The 22,443-nt window shown below is 36.3% G+C and overlaps 1 protein-coding gene across 2 annotated transcripts in view; it reads left to right on the top strand.

Moving 5' to 3' along the window:
• The window catches only part of SLC30A6 (solute carrier family 30 member 6), a 35,314-nt gene extending 15,983 nt beyond the window's left edge, over positions 1 to 19,331 (top strand). Inside the window, exons 6-14 of one of the 2 annotated variants that reach the window (XM_065890983.1) lie at positions 2,122 to 2,202; positions 2,677 to 2,712; positions 3,439 to 3,533; positions 6,237 to 6,285; positions 6,594 to 6,713; positions 9,174 to 9,276; positions 10,648 to 10,695; positions 11,764 to 11,832; positions 18,463 to 19,331. In XM_065890983.1, the coding sequence (XP_065747055.1) occupies positions 2,122 to 2,202; positions 2,677 to 2,712; positions 3,439 to 3,533; positions 6,237 to 6,285; positions 6,594 to 6,713; positions 9,174 to 9,276; positions 10,648 to 10,695; positions 11,764 to 11,832; positions 18,463 to 18,963 (1,102 nt within the window). In that variant the 3' untranslated portion in view covers positions 18,964 to 19,331. The remainder of the gene's footprint in view (positions 1 to 2,121; positions 2,203 to 2,676; positions 2,713 to 3,438; positions 3,534 to 6,236; positions 6,286 to 6,593; positions 6,714 to 9,173; positions 9,277 to 10,647; positions 10,696 to 11,763; positions 11,833 to 18,462) is intronic. The other variant, XM_065890984.1, reaches the window with a different exon arrangement.
• The last annotated feature ends 3,112 nt before the right edge of the window (positions 19,332 to 22,443 follow it).

The raw sequence follows: 22,443 nt of genomic DNA, 5'->3' as shown, positions 1-22,443 counted from the left end.
AGGAGTTCTTTATACATAAATATATTCTCTCACTCCCATTTCTCTTTCATTCTCTTAAAGTTATCTTCTGATGAGTGAAAAGTTTTTAATTTCAATGATAAATTCAATTTATTAGTCTTTTCCTTTATGGTTAATACTTTTTATGTACTTGTCAAGAAATCTTGGCCAGAATAAAGATATTCTACCCTGTTATTAGTTAGAAGTTTTACAGTTTGACCTTTCACATTTAGGCTTACAGTCAAACTAGAATTGATTTTGGGGTGTTTTTTGTTTGTTTGTTTGTTTGTTTTTGTGGTACGCGGGCCTCTCACTGTTGTGGCCTCTCCCGTTGCGGAGCACAGGCTCTGGACGCGCAGGCTCAGCAGCCATGGCTCACGGGCCCAGCCGCTCCGCAGCATGTGGGATCTTCCTGGACCGGGGCACGAACCTGTGTCCCCTGCATCGGCAGGTGGACTCAACCACTGCACCACCAGGGAAGCCCTAGGATTTTTTTTTATTAATTCATTTTATTTATTTTTGGCTGTGTTGGGTCTTTGTTGCTGCGCGCGGGCTTTCTCTAGTTGCAGCAAGCGGGGGCTACTCTTCGTTGCAGTGCGCAGGCTTCTCATCGCGGTGGCTTCTCCTTTTGCGGGGCACAGGCTCCAGGCACACAGGCTTCAGTAGTTGTGGCTCACGGGCTCTAGAGCGCAGGCTCAGTAGTTGTGGTGTTCGGGCTTGGTTGTCCCACGGTATGCGGGATCTTCCCGGACCAGGGCTCAAACCTGTGTTTCCTGCATTGGTAGGCGGATTCTTAACCACTGCGCCACCAGGGAAGCCCTGGAATTGATTTTTGTGTATGGGTTGAGGTAAAGGTCAAGGCACATTTGTTTCTATATAGCTATTCAGTTTGATAAAACACTATTTATTGAAAAAAATTATTCTTTATTGCTTTTATGTGCTAATTTTTTATTAATCAAGTGACTGTGTATGTGTTTGTTTCTGGATTCTCTTTTCTATTTGGTATATTTGTCTATCCTTGAATTAGTTCCATACTGTGTCAATTACTGTAGTTTTGAAATCTTGGTTATGTGGTAGTGTAAATCTTCCAGCTTTGTTCTTTTTCAGATTGTCTTTGCTTTCCTACACCATTTGCATTTCAATACACACTTTAGTATCAACTTGTCAATTACCACAAATAATGTTGCTACATTTACATACCGTTTTTTTCATACTCTCCTATAACCCACTTTTTTTCATTTCCATCCTTCCATGTCAGTAAATACATTTCTCTTATATTTGTAATAATGTGTAATGGTATGTTGTTGATTCCAACATTTTTCTATTATAAATAGCAATGTGATGAACGTCCTTTATTATCTCCTGAATATTCTGAATTCTGTACCACCTAGAATTAAATCAACTCATTTGAGGGAAAAAACAACTAATGTGATGAACATCGTTAATTATTTTATTATCGTTTCCGAAGATAATTATTTCCTTGAAATTTTAAGCATATATACTTACAAGTGTTGAATGCCATTAAACTATGTGCAGTGGGAGAAACTAAGATAAATAAGACAACAGCCCTTGGCCTCCAGCTGATAGCTTAGGGATTATAAGACATATTCAGTTAACTGCAATTGTGTGTAGATAGGAGAGGCAGTGTAGTAGTGGTTAAAATCATGAACTCTAGAGCCAGAGTGTCTGAGTTTGAAAACCTGACTCCTTCACTTGCAAGCCGTATGACTCTAAACAGTTACTTTTCCTCTTTGGGGTTCAGGTTCCTTATCTCTTTTTTTAAAAAAAAAAAGTGGATAAACTAACCCTCATAAGGATTTAGATGAGGTAATATGTTAAACACTTCGACCAGTGTCTGACACAAGATGGGTCAATTAAGTGCTGTTATTATAATAATGGTTATTTCTAGAAAATAAAAGCCCTAAGGAGTATATGTTGTACAAATAGGCACTCTTTTTAAAATCTGTGATGTTCATTGTTTATTGTCATTCTAGAAATTGTGTCCTTTTTAACAGCGTTTGGATTATAGTAGGCACATGTATAGTGAGTGAATGAATGTGTTCTAGAGATACTAGTTTATGAATTGAAAGAATTAGGCTGATTTAATTAATTTTCCAATTTCAGATTTGAAAGATTAGAAGTCCTGGCTGTATTTGCATCCACAGTCTTGGCACAATTGGGAGCTCTCTTTATATTAAAAGAAAGGTACATTTGTATACAATGTTACTGTCACTGCAAATTCTACCTATGCCACCTTTGGGAATATGAAAGAATCCAGTGAGACACGTTGGGTTGGAAGGGTATACAAATAAAATGAGCAGTGCTGGAGTTTTGATAGTACAATTTCTCCATGTTTCAGACTTTTCTCCCTTCCTTTCACCCTTCTTTTATTACCTTCTTTGATGCTACTAAATTTAGTCATAGGTGTGAATGAAAGGAAAGGATTCACACAGACATGTTTTAATACTTAGTATAAACCCATTGAAACAGGTTTGGTAGAGAAAGATTGAATTACACCTTGAGGATAATTTGTGGGTCTGCTTGTCTCATCACTACTAATAATCAACAGTTGGTTATCATATTTAAAAAGTTTTGTGAATTTATTAATTATATATTTAATAAAGTCTTATAATTTTATAATTTGTAGGACTTATTTAATACATTATTTCCTTCTTTTAGTGCAGAACGCTTTTTGGAGCAGCCTGAGATACACACGTGAGCTTCTGCTTTTAACATAACATATAATTTACTATTGAGTTTGATTCCCAGTTGTTAATTGATATGTTATTAAGTAGTGGTTACTTTGGCCAATATCAGAGTGTGGTAATATATATTTCATTGATATTTCACAAGCAAAATCCCCAAATCCCAAGACTCCCTCTTTTCACCCTTAACTGTTCCCAAGCCCTTACATTTTTATACTGAATAGGAAGGCCTTTCTACCCTGATTTTGGGTCCCTCGGTATTTCTAGGCCCAGGTCAATATCCTAAGCCAGCCCCATCTGGTCTTCTGTAATTTAAGATTGGATCCTCCAAGTCTTTTAGTAGCAGCTGTAGAAAAGATGGAATTGCTGTTATTTACAACATAGTGGCCAACTATGTGGACTTTACCTATTCTGATCAGTTTAATTCAGGATAGTCTGACCCAGCCAGTGGACTGTAAACCAAATACCATTAGCATTTCTAAAAATTTATAACAGCAATTACCTGTAAGAAGATACTGTTAATGCTAAGAGTCTTTTTTTTGGTCCTGTGTAAGGTGGAACAACAGTAGACAGGACGTTGGTCATGGGGCTAGAACCAAGTTCAGATTCTGGCTCTGCAAATACTAAACCATTGAAGCAGACCACTCTGCCTTCCCATCTCTTAGTCTCTCTACATGCTGAAATTACGTATTGACATTACCAAGAAAAAAATAATCATGAATGTTGTTTTTTTCAGGGGAAGATTATTAGTTGGTACTTTTGTGGCTCTTTCTTTCAACCTGTTCACAATGCTTTCTATTCGGAATAAACCTTTTGCTTATGTCTCTGAAGGTATGTTTTTATTTACCATTAATAAAAAACCAATTAATCTCTCATAAAAACAGGTCTTTTGTTTGTTTCATTAATTCATAGATCAATGAGAAAGTATATCCTGAAGAGAAGAGGGGACTACCCCAAAGGTTCTAAAGTCTTTCTCTGAGCAAAAAATTATGAAACGGAATCTAATTATTACAAGCTTTAAAATAACATATTACTTAAAAACAGGCAAAACTGACTTATGTATTGAATTACATGCAGTAAAAAATTACATTTACCAAATAACATGAATGAGATTTTACATGTATAACCTACCTAAGAAAAGTTTATTGCAAGCATTTTTTTTTTATCGCAAGCATTTCAGAAACATCAGTGTACATAGACTAGTTGCTATGCTCATTGCAAATAATTGTATTTTGTTAATTAGATAAGTTCCCAGGAACTTCTCTTGGGCAATGGTGGGTAGGCATATATTTGAAAGTAGCAAAACTTTATTCCTTTTGATATATTCTTTTATTTTCAAGTCTTTAAAAATTCAGATAGACTTTTCACTCCAGTGGTCTAAATTATTGGCATTTTTCAATAATTTCAATGTTTTGGAATCCCACTAACCTACAAAGGGTTAACCACTGATGGATGGAGAAGTGAGGTAAAAACAAAAGTGGGCTGTGTACACAGACCCACACACCTGTACTTTGAAGCAAAAATAGGTGAGGGTCTTTTTAGGTCTCACTGACTTGAATACCAAGATAACCAAGGGAAGAAAGCTTTCTGAAATACCCATTCAGGTTTAAACAACTTCCTGAGTGTTACAAAGTATGAGTTGTATTTGTATGAGTTAGAGTTTAAGAATTACTGCATGAACTAGAAAATTAAATAATGATATTTGTGATGACCAGAATTTTTTAGAAAAAACTTTATTAGAATAGTATAATGCTCATTCTAGAAATTCTAAGAAGGTACAGAGGTTTAGAAACTGTATCTCTCTGTGAAGATCAGAAAGATACAAGAAGGAAACAGTATTGATAATCTCATGACCCAGAGACAACATCTGTTAACATTTCTATTTTGTTCCTTTAATTTTTTTTCTATGCACATGTATATATATTTTTTACATATTTAGAATTGTATCAATTAACAATTTTATGTTTAGCTTTTTACAGTTAACATTATGTCTTGAGTATTGCCTGTCATTAAATACTCTTTGAAAAAATGATTTTTTAAGGCTTGCATAATATTTTGTCATGAATATTTTTAAACAGTCTATTGTTACATAGAATAATATATAACCTTTTACAAATAATGCTATAACCACCCTTTTTTGTTGGTTTTTTTGTTTGTGGTACATGGGCCTCTCACTGTTGTGGCCTCTCCCGTTGCGGAGCACAGGCTCCGGACGCGCAGGCTCAGCGGCCATGGCTCACGGGCCCAGCCGCTCCGCGGCATGTGGGATCTTCCCGGACCAGGGCACGAACCTGTGTCCCCTGCATCGGCAGGCGGACTCTCAACCACCAGGGCAGCCCCACCCTTTTTTGTACCAGATTTCTTGTATGCATTTCCACTTCTTCTTCCCAAAGAAGAAATTATAAATGGGTTAAAAACACACTATTTTGGGCTTCCCTGGTGGTGCAGTGGTTGAGAGTCCGCCTGCCGATGCAGGGGACACGGGTTCGTGCCCTGGTCTGGGAAGATCCCACATGCCGCGGAGCGGCTGGGCCCGTGAGCCATGGCCGCTGAGCCTGCGCGTCCGGAGCCTGTGCTCCGCAACGGGAGAGGCCACAACAGTGAGAGGCCCATGTACCGCAAAAAAAAAAAAAAAAATACACTTTTTTTAAGTCTTTGATGTATATTGCCAAATTTATTTCTAGAAAGATCATCTAGTTTGTATTTTTATTAGCTGGAAATGAAAGTTCACAGAAACATCAACATTTATTGTACAACATTAGTTGAAATTTAAGTGGAAAATAATATTGAGCACTTTCTATCTGCCACGCACTGTGATAAACGCTTTACATAGAACCCGTTTAATTCTTCCTATAACCATAGGTAAATCATTTTATTGATATTATCCCCATTTTACACTGAGGCCCTGAGAGATTGTCACTTGTCTCAGGCTACACATCTAGTTAAGGGCAGAGCTGGGGTTGAAGCCAGGTATTCTGGCATCAGAGTCTGCTCTTAAACTGCTCTACCAGGCTACTTTTTATATGGCTTGTCGATCTTTTTTACATCATGGTACACATTAAAAAATGAGAATTTCTGTAGCACCCTGGGATAAGTGTAAGAGGATGCTTGAGCCTGGAGGCTACTTGTCCAGGGACAGTAACTGACAGGCGTCTGCATGTAGCCAGATTCCCACCTGGCCTTTCTGAGAGCTGAGCGAGTTAGTAATCGGTGTACCTGCAACCCATTCTCAGCCCACTGGTTAGGAAGCTTCGCTTTACACTGTAATAAGCCTTTAAAACTTCAAATTAATAGTGGCAATGAAATACGTTAAGTTCACTTATTCCTTCAGGTCAGCTGTATATTGCAGTTGAAACTGCTTTTCATTTAGTATCCTAAAGGCATAAAAGAGAAAAAAGTTCTAGATTTGAGGAATAACGTGATCTTTTGTAATGTTATACAGTCATGACCAAACTTATTTTTTAAATTTAAGAATCAAGTATTTCTGGTAATGGTTTATTCTATATACATAATTTAAGTATTTTCTTTTTAAAGCTGCTAGTACGAGTTGGCTTCAAGAGCATGTTGCAGATCTTAGTCGAAGGTAAGATGTTATGGGATTTCATGATACACATAACGTTGAAGGAATGCCCAAGAAATGCATCTGTCTCAGCATTATTATTGCTGAGGTTACTACGTGAATCTCACAGATCAGATTCTTATTCTCCCTTTACTTTTTCTTACTTTTTAATTGGTGATAGAAAAGAGACCTTTATGAGTGAGAGTTTTGTTCCCAAATTCTCTTTGCTTTCTTTAAAAGATATACTAAAATACAAGTCATCTTTTATATGACTTTCATCAGTATTACGTAAGTTCTACTAATGAATACTCTTTTTATTTGTTTTTTCATAGCTTGTGTGGAATTATTCCAGGACTTAGCAGTATCTTCCTTCCCCGAATGAATCCATTTGTTTTGATTGATCTTGCTGGAGCATTTGCTCTTTGTATTACTTATATGCTAATTGAAATTAAGTAAGTATTTTTATTGCTATCAAGTGTGTTTCGATTCCTGGGGCATCAGTAGGATGGCTAGGGATTAAGCTTATAGTATGTTTGCTTGTGATCTGTGCAACTTTGGTCAAGTCTTGTCCTCAAGTGTCTTCATCTGAAAAATTATGGGGGTTGGATTCAATAAGAAATTTTCACCACAGTCTATAATGCAGGCTGGAAAACTGTTTAAATTCCTTGCTGCTGACCTGATGAGTGAGACTGAGAAGAGGGTAAAAGAGAGATGGATCACAGTGACTGTTGCTGAGCGAGGGAAGACAGGAAGTAGATGTGAATCAACTTTAGAAAAAGCAAGTCTATTAGGAAAGAGACTTTAGCAGCCTTAAGCTTAATTTTATGACGTGATTCGGTGACTCCCTGCCGTTTTGCATACTCTCCTAGCATATCACATACAATTATGTTTTTATTTACTACCTCTATGTGATTCCTACATTTTTATTTCTAGCCCAGATCTCTACTGAATTCCAAAAAGCATATCTTCTGTTCATGTCCACCTCAACTGAACCTATTTCCCCCCATCCCCAAAACTGCTTTTTCTTGTACTTTGTGTCTCAGTGAATGCTACTACAGTCTGTTCCTTTGTATTCTGCTTTTAAATTGTGTTAAAACATACATAAAATAAAATTTACTATTTTAACCATTTCCAAGCATACAGTTCAGTACTTGCACAGGCATTTAGTGCATTCACTTTGTTGTGCAATCATCATCACGATCCACCTCCAGAACTTTTTCATCTTCCCTAACTGAAACTGTACCCATTAAATAATTACTACCCATTGTGCCTCCCCCCAGCCCCTGGCAACCACTATCCTACTTTCTGTCTCTGTGAATCTGACTACTCTAAGTACTTCATATAAATGAAATTATACATATTTGTCCTTTTATGTCTGGCTTATTTCACTTAGTATAATGCCCTCAAGGTCCATCCATGTCACAAATGGCAGGATTTCCTTCTTATGGCTGACTAATATTCCATTGTGTATATATTTATGTATGTGTATGCCACATTTTCTTTATCCATTTATCTGTCAACAGAAACGTAAGTTGTTTCCATGTCTTGGCTGTTGTAAACAATAGTCTTGTCACCTACTCTTGTTTAATCTTTCTTTTTAATATTATCTTACCCTTCTTCCCATTCTTTTTCCTAAATTGAGGCCTTTGTGATCATTTCCTTGGCCTAATTAGAATAGTCTTCTGATCTTATAATTTTTATTCTCACACATCTTTAGTTATCTGCTATTTCGCTACTGATGTGATCATTAAAAGTTACAAATCGGAACATAATGTTTTCCTGTTTCAAAATTCTCTTCTGGGTACTTAAAATAATTAAAAGTTGTTAACACAGTGAAGCTTCTACCAACCTTACTAGCCATCCGTCTATCTATATATACTTAACTGTTGATAGTTTCATTGCTGCATCAGGGTTTTCATGCCCTTGCACATGCTGCTTTCACTGTCTACAGTATCTTGCTCGCATCATCTTGCTCATCTTGAAGGCTCAGCTCAAATGTCACCTCTTTTTTTTTTTCTTTTTTTTGCTGCTGGAACGTCCCCGACCAGGGATCGATCCTGAGCGCCCCTCAGTGGAAGCGCGGAGTCTTAACCACTGGACCACCAGGGAAACCCCTGTCACCTCTTTTTATATTTAGCGTTTCTGCGTTATCCCTACCCCAGTAGGCTTGCCACTCACTCCTTTGTGCATCCATGATACCCTGTAGGACTTCTCCTTTGTACCCAAAGTCCTTTATTATATTTTTCACATGTATGTTTCCTGCCATTTCAAAGGCAGGATCTATGTCTTTACTCATGTTTCTATTCCCAACATATGGGAAAAAGTGAAAAAGAGTACATGATCAGCTTTGTAACCATTGGCATTTTGGTCTGTCTTGTTAATAGAACAGTGAACTACTGATGAGATGTTGCACTTCAGTCACAATGTTGCTATAGCAAATTCCTAGAGAATCTTACCTTGTGAAATTCCTGGGGAATTTGAAAAATTTTAATAGTAATTATTGGAGTTATTGTTTACAGCAAAATTGATAGAATCACTGATGAATTCTATTGGTCTTCCTGTATCAGAAATTACTAGTTAAAGGTTTTTATTTGTTGCAGCAAATAAATATATATGAAATATTTATAGTTGACAAGTAGATTGAAAATACATTGTGGGGAAATGCTCATATTATTTTTCTTCATCATCTCTCGTCACACTAATTAACATAAATATTAGTTATTTCCCCCTAAACTTTGGCAAGAAAGGATTCTGAAAACCTTTTATTTTCCTTTGAGATGCTCTCATTGCCAGTAGTGGCCAGCTGTGGTAAAACAGTCCTGTTGCTTTAGATAATTAAAGTTTGGTAGATTAAATTGTAAAAAGCCCAGTGAAGCATACATTTAAGATTTAGAATTGTTTTTTCTTTTCAGTAATTATTTTGCTGTAGATACTGCATCAGCCATAGCCATTGCTCTGATGACATTTGGCACTATGTATCCCATGAGTGTGTACAGCGGGAAAGTACTACTCCAGGTAAGGCTCTTCTTTCAATATGCATGCTTAAAATTAGCTATGTTCTTTTACCTGATTATAAAACAATATGGGTTCTTCTACCAGATGATGAAATTTTTAGCTACTGGAGGGCACTGTTGGAAAGGAAGCCAAACAATAATCTCTGAAATTTTAATAGTAAGAACCAGATGGTATTTCCCTGGTGGCGCAGTGGTTAAGAATTCGCCTGCCAATGCAGGGGACATGGGTTCGAGCCCTGGTCCGGGAAGATCCCACATGCCGCGGAGCAGCTAAGCCTGTGCCCCACAACTATCGAGCCTGCACTCTAGAGCCTGTGCTCTGCAACAAGGAAAGCCACCGCAGTAAGAAGCCCTCGCACCAAAATGAAGAGTATCTCCCGCTCACTGCAACTAGAGAAAGCCCACACGCAGCAACAAAGACCCAGCTCAGCCAAAAATAAATAAATAAATTTATTTTTAAAAAAAAGAACCAGGGCTTCCCTGGTGGCACAGTGGTTGAGAGTCTGCCTGCCGATGCAGGAGACACGGGTTCGTGCCCCGATCACGTGCAGCTGGGCCCGTGAGCCATGGCCGCTGAGCCTGCGCATCTGGAGCCTGTGCTCCGCAACGGGAGAGGCCACAACAGTGAGAGGCCCGCGTACCGCAAAAAAAAAAAAAAAAAACCAGATGAAGTACTATTGATGCACAAAATAGGCACAGATCTTCATGTAGTTGTAAGGCAAAAGCATAAATGAAAATATTTTGCCTCTAATAATGTTTCAAGTGAAAACAATATTACTTAAAATCTTCTTTATATATTCATTTTCCCCTAATAAATGTGCTTTGGCTATCGTATAATCTGGTTATGATTGTTTTCTTATTTTCTATTCTTGAATTAGTGAGACTTTTAAATTTAAAATGCGAAATCACTACTTATTGAAACAATAGGAACACCTGTAGACAAGCACCTGAATAGAAAGGTAGTTTCCCAGGACTAGATGAATGTGTAAGCACTGCTTTTCCTTCTGTCTTTCCCTCATGCCTTTTCTAAAACTTACGGGTTGTATCTCCCTCTCCAGAAGCAGTAATAACAATTAGATTAGTTTTATAGTGCTATGCCTTATACAAAATTTTACTTTCTTAAAGATTTTTTTATTGATTATTTGGTTCTAGAGATAGCAGCTTTTTTGCAATATAAGAAATAAGCATGGGCTGATTTCTGATGCTGCTTTATTAGTGGGTCAATTAAAGCCTTTCTTCCCTAAATCATGATACGGCACATGTGAAACAAAGCAAAGGCTGGTGTAAAACCCAATTTTTTTAGTGTCAGGACTACTGTTGCAAAAGTTTTTTCTCTCTCTAGATTCATATTTTATTTTATTTTTTTCCCCAGACAACACCACCCCATGTTATTGGTCAGTTGGATAAACTTATCAGAGAGGTAAGATGGAATAATAAGTAAAATCATTTTAATTTATAATTAGAGAATGCAAAGAGTGGGTACAAATAATTTCAACTCTTTCTAGAATTTTATTTTAGGGAAGTTTTTGTTCTTTACAATGATATAGTAGGAGACATAACATAGTGACAAAAATAGAACAATTTGACGAATTGCACAGTCTGGAAGCCAGATTCACTTGAAATATTGGGTTGGCCAGAAAGTTCATTTGAATTTTTCCATAAGATGTTATGAAAAACCGGAACGACCTTTTTGGCCAGCCCAATAAATGTAGACGGTAATGGTCTAAAGGCCCCACTATTTGCTATATAAATGCTGTGATTTTTATGATTTTGTATTCAAACCTAGGATTTTGATTAAGTCAGAGGCCACCTTTACATGGTGATTGCTTCAGCACCTAATATCTTGATCTGTAGGTTTAGATTTTGTATTGTTACAAAATTCCAACTGTTAACTAATGAAGGAATAAGATAATCAAATTATTTGAATGTTGAGAGTGTTTTAAACTATTGGTTGTCAGTATCACAGCGGCCACTTTGATCAATATAGCTGGCCACTTGCTTCACGTAGTGGGGTCTGTGCCACTGAATCAATGGGCCACACACTGTATATCTGGCCTTGGAATTTCCTTTTGGCCCACATCCAAATAACATCCTGTATTGTACAGAAATTTGTTAAAAGGGAATCCGGAGAAAGGAATGATTGAGAAGACAAAAAAATTCTGATACCACAAGTGCTGAATATAAATATATACTATACTAATAAGGTGAAAAGAACTACACACTGTTGAACAAGGTGTGAATGAGGAAAGTGAAGACCTGATTCTTGAGGGATTGGTGCAGAGAATAAACTGGAAAAGAAGGCCCTGGCTTAGTATTGAACAAGCAGAAATGGTATCTGGAGTGAATGGTCTGGGACTTCTCTTGGCTAGTAAGTGTCTTCAGGCAGCGTTTGGCCATGTCATTTCTAGGCTTACAGCAAACCCATAATGTGACTGAACTGTGTTGGTTATGTCAAATACAAAAGCCCTATTTCTGTGTTTTTGATTAGGTATCTACGTTGGATGGAGTTTTGGAAGTCCGAAATGAGCATTTTTGGACCCTAGGTTTTGGCTCATTGGTATGCTTTCTATATATTACTTTAGTTTAAACATAGTTTAAAACATAGTTATAAAACAAAGTTTATAAACTTAGTTTATACTTTTTAAAACTGAAAAAAGTATTTCTTTAAAATTTTTGTAGATCCTTTGATTCCCATTTCTGTTCAATAAAGTAAAAAATGTAGATGGATTTAGTAACCTAACTGAGAATTGTTTTTCTTCTTTCATTTTTTTCCTTTCAAACTAAATGATCTCAATACTGGGCTGTCCAAAAAAGAAAAATCCATAGTCATACATAGCTAAATACAAAAATGTTGCAGAAGTAAAATGTGCAATTATTTTCTTTTTTATTACCGTTCTTATTTTGGATATTTTTGCTGAATTTGTTAAAGAGTTATAATAACAGCTGCTTCAGCATAAAATTCCGTGTTTTCTAGTCCAATTTAGACCTCATTACCAAAGAGATTTTGTTATGGCATGATTTTATTCCTGTGTCAGGAATGATGAAGAAAATACAGGAAAGTACCCAGAAAAAAAAATTTAAACAACCATAATCCTATTGATGTTTTGGTATTAATACTTGTATACTTATTCTCTTTAGAAAATGAGGTCATGCTGTTTTATAATCTGCTCTTTTCACTTAATATATAATGAACAGTTTTCCATGTTATTAAATACTACTCTTCTACAATATCATTTTTAAAAAGAAAATAGGATTTGACTTTTGTAGCATAACACAGATTTCAGAGTTAGGCAGATTAGGGTTGGTCCAACAGCTCAATGATATCACTACTTTGCAGTCTTTAGTTTCAGGCTTATACTCTTTTAGCAAAAAATGGCTGCTTCATCTCTTCCTTTTCCTTCTCTTCCCCTCTCTAGTCTTTTGGATATCTAAAACTCATTCTCTAGTAAATTCTTCAGGAAAGGCCCTTGGGAACCATATTCCCTAAATTTTTGAATGTTGAAAACAGTTGTGAACATTATACTTGAAAATCGTTTAGCCGGATATAAAATCCTGAGCACATATTTTATTTCCTTGAGTTTCTTAAATATATTACTCCATTTTCCTCTGGCATAAAGCATTATGGTGATAAAGCCTGATCATACATAGTCTGATTTTTTTTTCACCTTTATATGTGACTTGATCTTTTTGTTTCTATACCTAAAAGATTTTTTTTAATTAATTAATTTATTTTTTGGCTGCATTGGGTCTTCGTTGCTGCGTGCAGGCTTTCTCTAGTTGCGGCAAGTGGGGGCTTCTCTTGTTGCAGAGCATGGGCTGTAGGTGTGGGGGCTTTAGTAGTTGTGGCACATGGGCTCAGTAGTTGCAGCTCGAAGGCCCTAGAGCACGTGGGCTTCAGTAGTTGCAGAACGTGGGTTCAGTAGTTGCAGGTAGCGAGCTCTAGCGTGCAGGCTCAGTAGTTGTGGCACATGGGCTTAGTTGCTCTGTGGCATGTGGGATCTTCCTAGACCAAGGATCGAACCTGTGTCCCCTGCATTGGCAGGTGGATTCTTAACCACTGCGCCACCAGGGAAGTCCCTTGCAGTTCACTTTTTTTTAAAAAATATTTTTAAATTTATTTTATTTATTTGGTTGTGCCAGGTCTTAGTTGAGGCAAGCAAGCTCCTTAGTTTGGCTCGTGAGCTCCTTAGTTGCAGCACACACGTGGGATCTAGTTCCCTGACCAGGGATTGAACACAGGCCCTCCCTGCATTGGAAGTGTGGAATCCTAACCACTGTGCCACCAGGGAAAGCCCCCTTACAGTTCACTTTTAATCATTCTTTTAATTGTATTGATAGTAACAAACTAGTAGACAAGTGTTTATTTAGCTGGGTGGCTTATAAACACAATCATCTCTGCTGTTCAGAACTTGGCCATCCAACAGCTACACCAATGTGATGCCTAATTAAGACCAAGGAAATTAATAAAACAAGTTTTTGGGCTGCCGGGAATAATTGTCACAAAAGCCATAGATTAATGCAAACACCATTATCATAGGACACTGTTCAAGCTCATACTTGGAAATGGTTTTCACTTATTTTAATTGCTTTGACTTCCATATCAGACTGAAAGAGGAGATACAGTATCTTTTATAATTTTGTGTAGTGAAAACTGAGATTACCATCTCACAGTGGCAAAGGAAAGGGAGAAATCAAAGATGACTCGATTTGTAGACATGGCTTTTCTTACCTAAAAGTAATAAAAATGGAAGTCAAATTCAAGCAGTAAGATATTTTCTTTATCTCATGATTAGCAATAACGCTCTTACTAGTGCTCAAGCCATAGATTTAGACCCATTGTAACTAAGCCAACTATTTTGCTAATTTAGGTGCTCTTATAGTTTTTTCTTTTTTTGAAATCTGAGTTTATCTAAAAATCAACAATGTCTGCTATATATTTTATTTACTATATATTTTTGTTCTGTCTGTTGCTTGTTTTTTTAGTACGTATTTTTATTTAAGTTTTTATTATACAAATATACCCCATTGTTAGAAAAATTAGAACTTAAGTCAAAAAGAACAAAAATCCTTAATAATTCTACCATCTAGAGATAAGTGCTGTCATTCTTTTTTCCCCCCAACATAGTGATTTGATATTTTTATAGATTATACACCATACTAAATTATAAAATATTGACTGTATTCCCTGTGTTGTACATTACATCCCTGTGTCTTACACTTATTTTATAACTGTTAGTTTGTATCTGTTAATAACCCTTCACCTATTTTGCCCCTTCCCTCACCGCTCTCTCCTCTGGTAACCATTAGTTCTCTGTATCTGTGAGTCTATTTTTGTTTTATTCTGTTTCTTCATTTGTTTTGTTTTTTTGATTCCACATATAAGTGGAAACATACAGGATTTGTCTTTCTCCATCTGACTTATTTCACTAAGCATAATACCCTTCAGGTCCATCCAAGTTGTTGCAAATGGCAAGATTTCATTCTTTTTTATGGCTGCGTAATATTCCACTCTACATGTATACCATGTCTGTATCCATTTATTTGTCAGTGGGCACTTCAGTTGCTTCCATATCTTGGTATTGTAAATAATGCCACTATGAACATTGGGGTGCATTTATCTTTTTGAATTAGTGTTTTCATTTTCTTCAGATAAATACCCAGGAGTGGAATTGTTGGATTGTATGATACTTTCGTTTTTAATTTTTGAGGAACCTCTGTACAGTTTTCCATAGTGACTGTAACACTTTACATTCTCACCAGTGATGTACTGTGGTTCCCTTTTCTCCATATCTTTGCCAACACTTGTTATTTTTTATCTTTTTGACAGTAGCCATTTTGATAAGTATGAGGTGAAATCTCATTGTGATTTTGATTTGCATTTCCCTGATGATGAGTGATGTTGAGCGTCCTTTCATGTTCCTGTTGGCCTTTTGTACGTCTTCTTTGGAAAAATGCCTGTTCAGGTCCTCTGCCTGCACCCCCACTTTTTTTTTTAATTGGAGTGTAGTTCATTTACAATGTTGTGTTAGTTTCAGGTGTACAGCAAATTGATTTAGTTATACATATACATACGTTCATTCTTTTTCAGATTCTTTACCCATATAGGTTATTACAGAATATTGAGCAGAGTTCCCTGGGCTATACAGTAGGTGCTTGTTGGTTATCTGTTTTATATATAGTAGTGTGTTTTTGTTAATCCCAAGCCCTTTTTTTTTTCCTGGTCACACCATGCGGCATGTGGGATCTTAGTTCCCCCATCAGGGATCGAACCTGTGCCCCCTGCAGTAGAAGCACGGAGTCTTAACCATTGGACCACCAGGGAAGTCCCCCAAGGCCATTTTTTAATTGGGTTTTTTTATTTTTGATGTTGAATTGTATGAGTTCTTTATGTCCTTATCAGACATCATTTGCACATGTCTTCTCCCACTCACTAGGTTGCCTTTTCATTTTATTGATGGTTTCCTTCACTGTGCAAAAGCTTTCTAGTTTGATTAGGTCCCGTTTGTTTATTTTTGCATCTGTGGCCCTTGCCTGAGGAGGCAGATCAGAAAAATACTGAGAAGACTGATGTTAAAGACCTTACTGCCTGTGTTTTCTTCTAGGAGTTTTATGGTTTCAGGTGTTAAATTTAAGTCTTTGATCTGTTTTAAGTTTATTTGTGTATATGGTATGAGAAGATGTTCTAGTTTCATTCTTTTGTATGTAACTGTCCAGTTTTCCCAGCACCACTTATTGAAGGGACTGTCTTTTCCCCATTGTGTTTTCTACCTCCTTTGTTGTCGATTAATTGCCCATATGTGTGTGGGTTTATTTCCGGACTCTCTGTTCTGTTCCATTGATCTATGTGTCTTGTTTTTGTGCCAGTACTATACTGTTTTGATTACTGTAACTTTTATAGTATAATTTGAAGTCAGGGAGCATAATACCTTTGTTCTTCCTTCTCAAGATTGCTTTGTCTATTTGGGGTCTTTTGTGGTTCCACATAAATTTTGGGATTACTTGTTCTAGTTCTGTGAAAAATGCCATGGGTATTTTGATAGGGTTGCATTGAATCTGTAGATTGCTTTGTGTAGTATGGACATTTTAACAATATTAATTCATCCAGTCCATGAACACAAACTATCTTTCCATTTATTGGTATCATCTTTAGTTTCTTTCATTGGTGCCTTATAGAGTATGGGTCTTTTACCTCCTTGGTTAAATTTTTTTTCTTAATTAATTAACTTTATTTTATTTATTTTGGCTGCATTGGGTCTTCGTTGCTGCACGCGGGCTTTCTCTAGTTGTGGCGAGTGGGGGGCTGCTCTTCGTTGTGGTGCGCGGGCTTCTCATTGCAGTGACTCCTCTTGGTGTGGAGCATGGGCTCTAGGTCTGCGGACTTCAGTAGTTGTGGCTCGCGGGCTCTAGAGCGCAGGCTCAGTAGTTGTGGCTCACAGACTTAGTTGCTCTGCAGCATGTGGAATCTTCCTGGACCAGGTCTAGAACCCGTGTCCCCTGCATTGGCAGGTGGGTTCTTAACCACTGCACTACCAGGGAAGCCTTCCTTGGTTAAATTTATTCCTAGATATTTTATCCTTTTTGATTCAATTGTAAGTGGGATTTTCTTGATTTTCCTTTTTGATAGTTCATTATTAGTATATAGAAATGCAACAGATTTCTATATATTAGTTTTATATCCTGAAACTTTACTGAATTCATTTATTAGTTCTAATAGTTTTTTGGTGGAGTCTTTAGGGTTTTCTATATATAGTGTCATGTCTTCTGCAAATAGTGATAATTTTACTTCTTTCCTCCCAATTTGGATGCATCTTATGTCTTATTCTCCTCTGATTGTTGTGGCTAGGACTTCTAATACTATGTTAAATAGAAATGTCAAGAGTGGGCATCCTTGTCTTATTCCTGATCTTAGAGGAAAAACTTTCAGCTTTTCATCATTGAGTATGATGTTAGCTGTGTGTTTGTCATAAATGGCCTTTATTATTTTGATATATGTTCCCTGTATACCAACTTTGTCGAGAGTTTTTATCATAAATGGTGTTGAATTTTGTCAAATGTTTTTTCTTCATCTATTGAGATGATCATGTGATATCATTCTTGGTATTTTTCTGTGTGTGTGTTTTAATCAAACTATGAACATTGTTGTACCTGTTATTTTACTATCTTTTAAAGACAAAATGTATGATGAATATCTTATCAAGTTAATAAGCATACTTATAACCATCATTGTAATGCCTGGTGCTCTGTATCGTAGTAACCTAGGCTAAAACCTTGAGATCATCTTTGATGACTTCATCTCCCTCATTCATTATATCCAGTTGAGAATTAAGATCACCCATGGAATATCATGAATCCATCTGTCCCTCTCTGGTCCCACTATATCTGTCCTATCTCAGCCTTTTTCATTTCTAACCTAGACTGTTGCAGTCATTTCCTAACTAATTAGCAATTATCCATAACTGTAATTTTCTGAACACTAATTATTTTACTTCTGTTTGATTGCTGCAACTAAAACTCCTTACTCATGGTTTTTAGAACCCCCTCCTAGCCTTTCTTTTTACCTTTATTACCTGACCTATCTTTCTTCTTTCTGTTCTTCCTTTCCTTATTTCTTTCCTCCTTTCCTCTTCCTTTTCTTCCTGTCTTTTCTCTCTTTCATTGTTTTTCTGCTCCCTGAAATATTGTACTTCTTTTTATATAATAATATTGCTTATTCTTGCCCAAACATGCCATGGGTTTTAATTGCTATTCCCTCAGCTTAGAATGCCTGTCTCTGCCTTTTGAAATTTCATTTGACCACCAACCCAGATCAAATGCCATCTTCTTTTGAAGTCTTCCTCAATTGAATTAATACCTGCATTCTCTGACCTTTCAGTGCATTTTCCATATACTTCATTTGTATTCTGCCTTGTGTTACAACATGTCTGCCTTCCTCCTACATGGATTTCTTTTTTTAATATTTTAAAAAGTCACATTTTATTTAGAGTCATAAATTATTTTATTAACTCTTTACATTGATAATTACTACTAAGTAGTCTTTAAGGAATATCAAGACATTAAGTTTTCTCTTGTTTTAAAGAAAATACCAAGTAATGTTACAACCAAATCATAAATAAAATGTTCATTTCTAATGGAATTTTCAGTAGTATAATTCTAAGCAGTCTCTTTCATATGATTTTGTCCCTTTTAGGCTGGATCTGTTCATGTGAGAATTCGACGAGATGCAAATGAACAAATGGTTCTTGCTCATGTGACCAACAGGCTGTACACACTAGTATCTACTCTGACTGTTCAGATTTTCAAGGATGATTGGATCAGGCCTGCCTTACTGTCTGGGCCTGTTGCAGCCAATGTCCTAAACTTTTCAGATCATCACATAATCCCAATGCCTCCTTTAAAGGGTACTGACGATTCCAACCCTGTTACATCAACTCCAGCTAAACCCAGTAGTCCACCTCCAGAATTTTCATTTAACACCCCTGGAAAAAACGTGAGCCCAGTTATTCTTCTTAATACTCAAACAAGACCTTATGGTTTGGGTCTTAATCATGGACACACACCTTATAGCAGCATGCTTAATCAAGGACTTGGAGTTCCAGGAATTGGAGCAACCCAAGGATTCAGGACTGGTTTTACAAATATACCAAGTAGATATGGAACTAACAATAGAATTGGACAACCAAGACCATGATGTACTGTAATTTAATTTATTTTTATGAGGAATATTGACTCCTTGGCTTTCAGTTTATTTAGTAATCCAACGTTGCATCGACTGTTAAATCATTTACTCTAATTAGAGAATAGTAGGTTTGTTCACATTTCATGAAACCAATGAAACTATATTTTTGTAAAATGTATTTGGGGCAGTGAGAACCTTCTAAATGTTATAGGCTTTAAATAGGCTTCCTTTAGAAAGCTGTTTCTCTAAATTTGAATTTTGCTATCTTTGGTTTCGTAGTTGACTGCAGTGTGACATAACACTACCTTTATAAGAGAGCCACTTGATGGAGTGGATCTGTCACATTATTAAAAATATAATACTTTCTTCAGTGAAATTTATAAACATGCTTCTTGAGTACACATTTTAGGAAAAGAAAATATCCATTTTAAAAGTAAAAGTCTCTTTTATAGATTTTCCAAACATAATTGCTACATTTTCCTTTGAGGTCCTCCTGAATTATGTCTTGCAAAGTAAAAGCAAACATTTTTATCAGAAATTTTAAAACATATTTTACCATCTGGGACAATTTAAAATTTTTACTTATCAGTTTTTTAATAGTTTTTCTCATTAAAAAATTTCAGTACATTTGTAAGTGGCCCATCATTCTCAAAGTGTTTTATTTTGGTTAAATAATACCAAATCCTTAGGTGATATGCAGTGAAGGAATCCCAGTTTTCTGTCTTACATTTAACCAAATACTGACATAATGATAGATTTATCTTTTTGTCACCTTTTCATTGGTTGACTTTAATTCCTCATTTTATTAACAAAATATATCACATATATTACCAAAATAGGTGGAATTCCATACGTAGTAATACGATTTAATCTTTTTTCAAAGTTGCATGAACAATTTGAGTTTACATTATATAATTTTACCAAAACATAGTGGACCCTAGGTTATAGAATACAGTATTGTTATATCTGCATTAGGCAGTTTCTAACTTACTTTGTTTTGCTTTATTGAAAAGTGAATCGAAGTGTGAGAATCATGTAAATTATTTTCCAAATGCAAATGTTAAGGACTTCTAACATGGCCAGCATTACTTATAAAAAGTATAACAAGCAGCGGTCACAGATTACCTATGAGATTTTTTTCATTTTATCATGAGTTTTATAATTAGGTTTTAAAAACGGATTTTGAGAGTGGATTCAACTTTTCTAGAATCCAGTACTCCTGAAGATTTCTGACATTTCCAGCCATCAGCAGCTATCTAGAGAAGATTTTTTTTTTTTTTAGATTTTGCAAGTTTCTTCAATAAACTCATCCTCTTTTAAATATGAGCAACACTCCCAAATCCTGTTTCTTTACAGTAGAATCATAAACATCTAAGAAGCCATCTCTGTCGAGCAGAATTGTAGTCATCCTGTGATAAGTGACAATGTCCCAAATAACTTTTGCTTGATGAGGAGTTGATCATTGTCTTTGACATCTGCAACCCTGTTCAGGCACTTGACCTGCTGAAGAAATAGAGCCCACGCTACCTTGACTGCCGGGGAAAGTGAAACTTTGTAAAATGTGATAAGGCAACCTGTTCCTTGACATTTGTCTTATGTTCTCCAACTATTACTATACCTATTATTGGTCTACTATTACAGGGTGATTTTTCCTCCATTGACCTCATCTAAACGTGAATTCGGGTCATGCATGAAATCTGAAGAACTGCCGTGTACTGAGTGATGATTAAGAGGTATGTGCTGCCATGCTATGCATGTCTTCTCCATCTCCAGGGGATTTTTAAAGTGCCCAGGTACTGAACACAGTTCTGTGAGATGTTAAATGCCTATTTCCTCAACACCCATTTAGAGGTAACACCTGTGCAATTGTCCTTCCAAAGGTGCTTTGATACCCACCTACACTATTTGAGAAGTTGCATATGGGTTCTGAAAGAATTGGCTCTACTTGCTGAAATTCAGTATTGCCAACTGCTTCAGGTGACATTGTTCCAGGCATTATTATATAAAGAAGTCTTATTTGCCAAGATCTGACCAGGTTCTGGATATGAAAATAAGAAGCTTGCCCAGCATAGGCCTAGATATAGTAGCCTTACTAGTAAATCTTGCCACAGAGTTACTTGAAGCTAGACAAAGAAGTAAGTTTGAATTAAGTACTTGACCCATGGTTTGTGATTAAGAGCAAGCTTCATGGAATATGATTAATCCTGTTTGAGAAATTGCTATATTATAACAGAAAAAAACACCGGACTAGAAGACAAGATTTGGATTCCGATCCTCATGCTGCCACTATATAAGTAGTTTTATAACCATGGGCAAGTCATTTAACTTCTATGAGGTTTCTCATCTGTAAAGTTAGGGTGGGAAATGAAGTAGTTGATCTGGAAACTATCAGCTCTAAAATTGTATGACTAAATCTGCCGAATATATGCCCACTTGTGAAACGGAACATTGTACCTAGTATTTCTTTTCAGTGACTACCTCAGCATACAGGCCAAGTGTTAGCTATGCCAATACCCGAGCCATTAATTGGAGATGCCATGAGAGCAGAGGGTAAACTACAGGTTGACACCATTTTGGTTTTTGTTTATTTCAGACTTGCCTCGACTTAAATCTGTTTAGATTAAACAGATTTTTCTTAGACTTCTTTCTTTGTAGGGAAGGATTATTTTTGGAGGTGGTGGGGAAAAGATTAGGGCAGGGTACCCTTAGCTTCCATAGGGTACAAAATAATGGAGTCCATTTTTTCTTTCTTCCTTAATCTCTGAAGTCACAGATGGAATTACATACACGTATCAGCAACTGGTTTAGCTACTCATTCAAGCCTCTGATTTAGCTACTCATAAACTGCCAATTTTTTGCTTAACTAAAGATTGCTGATCTTTTTGGGGAGTCTGATCTGCTTATGTAAGAAAATACTTTTTAAATTCCAAATTGTTTGAATTAAACTGTTTGAATAAAGAACATACATGGAGTTTTCTCTCTGCTTTTAAATAATTTTGGCTTGTTCTTTATTGGTAACTTTATCCCATATTCAGCAAATGCTTGTTGAGAGTATAGTACATGCCAGGCCCTGTACTAAGTAAATGTGCATACAATATATAAATTTTGCTGATCTGCTATTCTTGAGACCAAAGGGAATACAAGGATAAACAGGAGTCCCCTTCAAGTAACTGATACTCCTAGTAGAAGTGATGGGACACCAGAACTATTTATAGATGTCAAGTTAAACTCCCTCCCATTTCCTCCTCTTCTTTGGGCTTATTTTCTTGGCATCCTCCTCTTTTCCTTCTCCTTTTTATTTGAATGATGAAACTAAGAAAGTAGATTTCCGTGGAAGAGGCCAGCTAGGGAGGTGATGGTGCCACACATCATCCTGATATCAGTAAAAGAAAAAAAGTTTAGAAGGGGTGAGTTAGGCAGACACTGAAGGATATTTTTTAGGTGTATAGTGGATTGCCATTTACTTTCAGACTCTTGGACTAGATGAGCAAA

Source organism: Phocoena phocoena, chromosome 14 (assembly GCF_963924675.1).
Source record: "Phocoena phocoena chromosome 14, mPhoPho1.1, whole genome shotgun sequence".
In the NCBI taxonomy this organism is placed as follows: Eukaryota; Metazoa; Chordata; class Mammalia; order Artiodactyla; family Phocoenidae; genus Phocoena; species Phocoena phocoena.
This window is presented reverse-complemented; position numbering and strand designations above follow the sequence as displayed.